The following is a 5,207-nucleotide window of genomic DNA, read 5'->3' as shown; positions in this document are numbered from 1 at the left end:
TATCTTCTGCATCATTTTAGGGTTGCATTTCTACACACTCGGGGTCACAAATCACTATCAAGCTCAGTTTCATGGACCATTTGTTTCAACTTCGTCCTAAGTTTCTAAATCACCAATTAAAAAGGACGTAATTAATAGATAAAATTCCTATTCCTCTTTTATAAAAATCTTAGGAGGACAATGAATGAAGACCAACTCTTTGGAAATCTGTAGACAATGTACCTCGAGTTCCTGGTGTGGTTTCTTCTCCCATGGAAATCTGTAGCATCACAAGTAGAGGATTTTGGTTTCACCTACAATGGATTCCGAGGAGTCAACATGAGCTTGGATGGCTTAGCCCAGATTACAGACAATGGCCTCCTTATGTTGGAGAACACCAGTCTTCAACAGGTGGGTTATGCTTTCTACCCTTATCCACTTCACTCCATGAATTCATCTACTAGTGATGCTTTATCCATCTCCACTACTTTTGTATTTGTCTTATGGAAGTCAACCAAATATGGTGGCCCTGCAATGGGGTTTGTGATTGCACCCTCAAAAGAGTTCCCAGATGCTTTACCTGCCAATTATATGGGCATCTTCAACACCACCAACATCGGCGATTCATCCAACCATGTCATTGCAATTGAGTTAGATGTCCTTCAAAACAGAGAGTTCAACGACATTGATGGAAACCACGTTGGCCTCAATATCAATGACTTGAAATCAGTTCAATCTACATCTGCTTCTTACTTCAGTGATCAAGAGAATCAGCATGTGCACCTAAGCCTAAACAGTGGACAACCCTTGCAACTCTGGGTGGAATATTCTGGTGCAGAGAAGCAACTTAATGTCACTTTAGCTCCTATTAATGTTCCTAAACCAACCATCCCACTCTTGTCCTTGAAAATTGATCTTTCTCTGTTCATTGTGGATCCCATGTTCGTGGGGCTCTCCTCAGCTACATACACCTTGCCAGTATCCCATTATGTTTTAGGATGGAGTTTTAAAATGAATGGGGAAGCAAGAGAACTCACCATCTCCCAACTTCCTAACCTTCCTCATCATAAAACACCTAAAACGAGACCTGGCAAGCTTTTTATTGTTGCATTTTCTGTGATAGTTGCTTCTTTAGGCTTGATCTCGATCTTCTTCATAATCCAATTTATAGTGAAAAGAAAGAACAAGTTCGCCGAAGTGTTTGAAGATTGGGAACTCGATTATGGACCTCGCAGGTTCAAATATAAAGATCTTTACATCACCACCAAGGGGTTCAAGGAAAAGGAGCTTCTTGGAGCTGGTGGATTTGGTAGGGTCTACAGAGGCGTATTTCCCACAACCAAGACAGAAGTTGCAGTGAAGCGAGTCTCCCACAATTCTAGACAAGGGGAGAGAGAATTCATTGCTGAGATCATCACCAATGGTAAATTGAGGCATTGGAGCATAGTACCACTCTTGGGTTATTGCCGACGTAAAGAAGAGCTCCTTTTAGTCTATGATTTCATGCCCAATAGGAGTCTAGACAAAGCCCTCTTCGATCAAACGAAACCAAAGATGATGTTGAGTTGGTGTCAAAGATTTCGAATCATTAGAAGCGTGGCAGCTGCTTTATTATATTTGCACGAAGGATGGGAATGAGATGTAGTTCATAGAGACATGAAGTCCAGTAATGTGTTGCTAGACAAGGAGCTAAATGGAAGATTAGGAGATTTCAGACTTGCAAGATTACATGATCATGGAACTGACCCTCAAACCACTCATGTAGTGGGAACACTTGGTTATCTTGCATCAGAACTTTGTAAAACTGGCAAAGCAAACCCTAGTGAGGATGTGTTTGCATTTGGAGTCTTTTTGCTTGAAGTTGCTTGTGGTAGGAGGCCCATAGAGCCAAAAGCTTCTGAAGAGTGCATGGTCCTGGTGGATTCAGTGATCTCATGTTGGAGTAGGGGCACAATTCTTAGTACCGTGGACCCAAAATTAGGGATGAATTATGAAGGAAATGGAGTTAGTGTCAAAACTTGGCTTACTTTGCTCACATTCTATTCCATCTGCAAGGCCACGCATGAGACAAGTCATATGCTATTTGGAGGGAGAGGTTCCTCTCCCAAAGTTACCATCTTTGTATTAAAGCAAAGGCCATTTTGTGACTTCAGAGTGACGTCTCTGTTTACTCTCCTTTTCTTGGGACTCGGTCATTATCAATTGCAGAATCTGTACTCTCTGGAGGACGATGAGTTTGTTGGGTTATTATAGGTTTGATTGTAATCCAAGTATGGTCTAATTTCCCTTTGTCATGTTTCTTGTGATTATGTTAGAAGCCATTCTTTGGCTTCTTGCGCTGCTAGCTCTAGCAATTCTTGGGTTTGAATCTCCAAAGTCCACCTTTTCTGGTAAATCTCCCTTTCAGCCGGAGTTTCTCCACTGCTGACTTTTGACAATAAAATGTTACTTAGACCTTCCCAAAAAAAAAATGTTTGGTTTTAGAGGAATATACAAAACCTATTATTATGAACTACCCTCTTAAGCAACTGGGTGTGTCACGCTGCTCCTAGAGTCATAGGATGGCAAAAAGGAATTAAAATTGAGGAAAAGAAATCAATTAAAACTCTTCTCACTGCCGGTAGTACCCTCTAACCCCATCTCACACCATTCATGGGTGTGGTCTCCATGGAAGGTATAACTGGCTGGAGAGGATACCACCGTGTCAAGAAGGACTCGATGTTTAAGTAGGAAAAAAAGAATAAAACGACAATTTGAATGTTGCACATCACTCTTCATTTCAATGGACAAGAAACGTCAGTACCATGGCCCAACAATTGGGCGTTCTCCACGCTCTAATGAATACATTCCATTTCCCAGGAAGTGTAAGTTCCAGAATAGTGTAACTCCCAATGGTGGGGGGTTTTCCCCCTTCTTCTATGAGTTAGTTCGATCTACTGATGTCAATGCCGTAGATGGAAGAGACTACTCTCAGTGTTTTTAGTTTTAAGTTTGGCTGGCTTCTCTGTTTATTTTTTCTTTTTGTTTCTTTAATACAAATGACACTTAACAAAAAATAAAAAAATAAGAATAAATTTCATTTTACCAAAAAAAGATAATTCACTCAGCCTTTTTTCTAGGCTACGACATTATCAAAATGTAGGTCAGAAGATGCTCCCCCAATTCCTCGCTCACCTTCTGAACCCTACGCAAAGGATCTCCAGTGTCATGGCCAGGATGCTCCCCCGCCTCTCACCCTCCCTTCTTCCTCTGTCATCCTCTCCCTCACACCCTCTCTCTTTCTCCTGCCTCTCTTTCTCTTCTTCTTCATTTTTCCCCTTCTCCCTCTCTCTTCTTCCTCCTCACCTCCCTTTCTCTACTTCATCATATTTGATTGGAGCATCATCGGTTGGAGTTGCTACTTGGCCGCTAGCACATAGGTCACCGTCACCGCTAAGCCTATCTAGGCTCATTTGGTTTCCCCCTCAGCCAGCAGCCTCCATACCCCCAGTCCTATTCGCCTGATCTCTCCACAGTCTTCGTATTGCACCGTCGTCACTCGGTCGCCAGCCATCTCTAGAAATGCCTAGCTCGCTCGACTAATGTTGATTTGCTGCCAGGTGCATGAAAAGCATCCTTCAGACTGCCATCTATGCTCAGTTGGTAGCCACTTCGCCTTTGCCTTCCACAAGGCCGGCTCCCTCTATCGTGATTGTCACCTCCACTAGGCCTGCTGTCCGCATGGCTGTGGCCCTCCACAAGGCCAGCGCCTCACCGTCATGGCTTCCCTCTTTACGGCAATGCTCTTTTGGAGGCTAAGAAGATGAAGAGATGAGATTGTTTGTTAGCGTCTGTGGAACCCTAACTTGAATTGACTTAGTTACCCTTACTTATAATTGGTTTTCTTCTTTTGTTTTGAGCCCATGTGGGCTTTCAGTTGTAATGGGAATGCTTTAACATGTTTTTGAGTCTTTAAATCCGTGTGGACTTTGGATGTATTCTTTTATGGGCTTTTGCTATCCTTATTGGGTCTATAAATTCCCCTATGATGTTATATTCTCCTTCCCCCTTCTTTTAATACATTATTATTCTCCTAAAATCAAAATTACTCACTTAATCAAAGATTCATGGCTTTAAAGGGGTCACATGGCTTTGAAGGGGTCACGAGACTCACGACTAGTCTTGTTGCTGCTCTCTCTTTCTCTCTCTCACCTTGAGCAATACCTTTCAAGCTCTTTTTCCCCACTACCGGCCATTACACATGGCACCTCCCCCCCCCCGGCCACCTATTGTTCAACCAGCCCACCCCCTTTATTTCATCTGCCTCTTTTCTCATCTCTATGATTCCTAGGTGCATGTCAATCTTTGAATCTTGAAATGGTGGTGGTTTTTTAGTTGCTTCAGCCATGGTGGTCTTAGTGGCGATTAGTTAAACCGCATATCTTATATTATTTTGACATAAAAGTCCCGCCTTTTTCAGTGCTAATTTACTGTCGCTAGAAGTCAATAATTAAAATCGGATTTTATAAATGATGTGGAATATGTAGTACACATGGAACCGTAATGGTGGAAAAATAATACTACCTCTAATGCGTAACTACTGACAATTTTAATGGCGGTAAAAATATCATGGAAAAAAGGCCCCTTTTTTGAAAGGTATAACTCTTGATTTTTGGTTTAGGGAGGGGGTTACTCAAACTATCAATTTTGGGAGGAATGTGTACACTATACCAATAGGTGTCTTGAAAAGGGTATTATCCATATGGGGGTCACATTTTTAAAATAGGCGAGGTAAGTAAAACTTACACCAGTTGGAAGTTTTTTTTTTGTTTTTATTTATTTATTTTTTTAAAGACTTGAAATATTTTGTGAGAAGATATCTGCAGCAAAGGCAATCTTTTTACTTTTATTTTTTTTCTAAGAATCAGCAAGAATATATTACTTTAGAAAAGAAAAAAATAATTGTACCACATGATTTTGGACAAATCAGACAGCAAAATATAGGAGAGAAAACCAAGGCTTCACCTACGGCATAGCCATCAACAGAAAGCCCTAACTTAGAAAAACTCACCTATCAATCTTATCTTTAGCATAGCAATCCGCAAAAAGAAAGGCAATTAATAATTGATATACCTGAATCTCGTTCTCCCCTGCATATACCACATTACTTCTTTATGGACAAATTGAGGGCAGGCATCCCAACTGTCCAAGAGGTAATCCATCTATTTGATGCTTTAATTTTATCTTTA

The 5,207-nt window shown here is 41.1% G+C and overlaps 1 protein-coding gene across 1 annotated transcript; it reads left to right on the top strand.

Annotated features, from left to right (window-relative positions):
* Positions 1-216: 216 nt before the first annotated feature.
* LOC122093064 (L-type lectin-domain containing receptor kinase SIT2-like) lies at positions 217-1,617 on the top strand. Its single transcript, XM_042663319.1, has one exon. The coding sequence runs from the start codon at positions 217-219 to the stop codon at positions 1,615-1,617; it is 1,401 nt and encodes a 466-aa protein (XP_042519253.1).
* Positions 1,618-5,207: the final 3,590 nt, after the last annotated feature.

This window comes from Macadamia integrifolia, chromosome 11 (genome assembly GCF_013358625.1).
Source record: "Macadamia integrifolia cultivar HAES 741 chromosome 11, SCU_Mint_v3, whole genome shotgun sequence".
NCBI classification, from domain to species: Eukaryota; Viridiplantae; Streptophyta; class Magnoliopsida; order Proteales; family Proteaceae; genus Macadamia; species Macadamia integrifolia.
Note: the sequence above shows the minus strand (reverse complement) of the source record. Positions and strands in the feature narration are given on the sequence as shown.

Coding starts and splice junctions, on each gene's coding strand:
- LOC122093064 (XM_042663319.1), top strand. CDS start 217: ATGTACCTCGAGTTCCTGGTGTGGTTTCTTCTCCCATGGAAATCTGTA.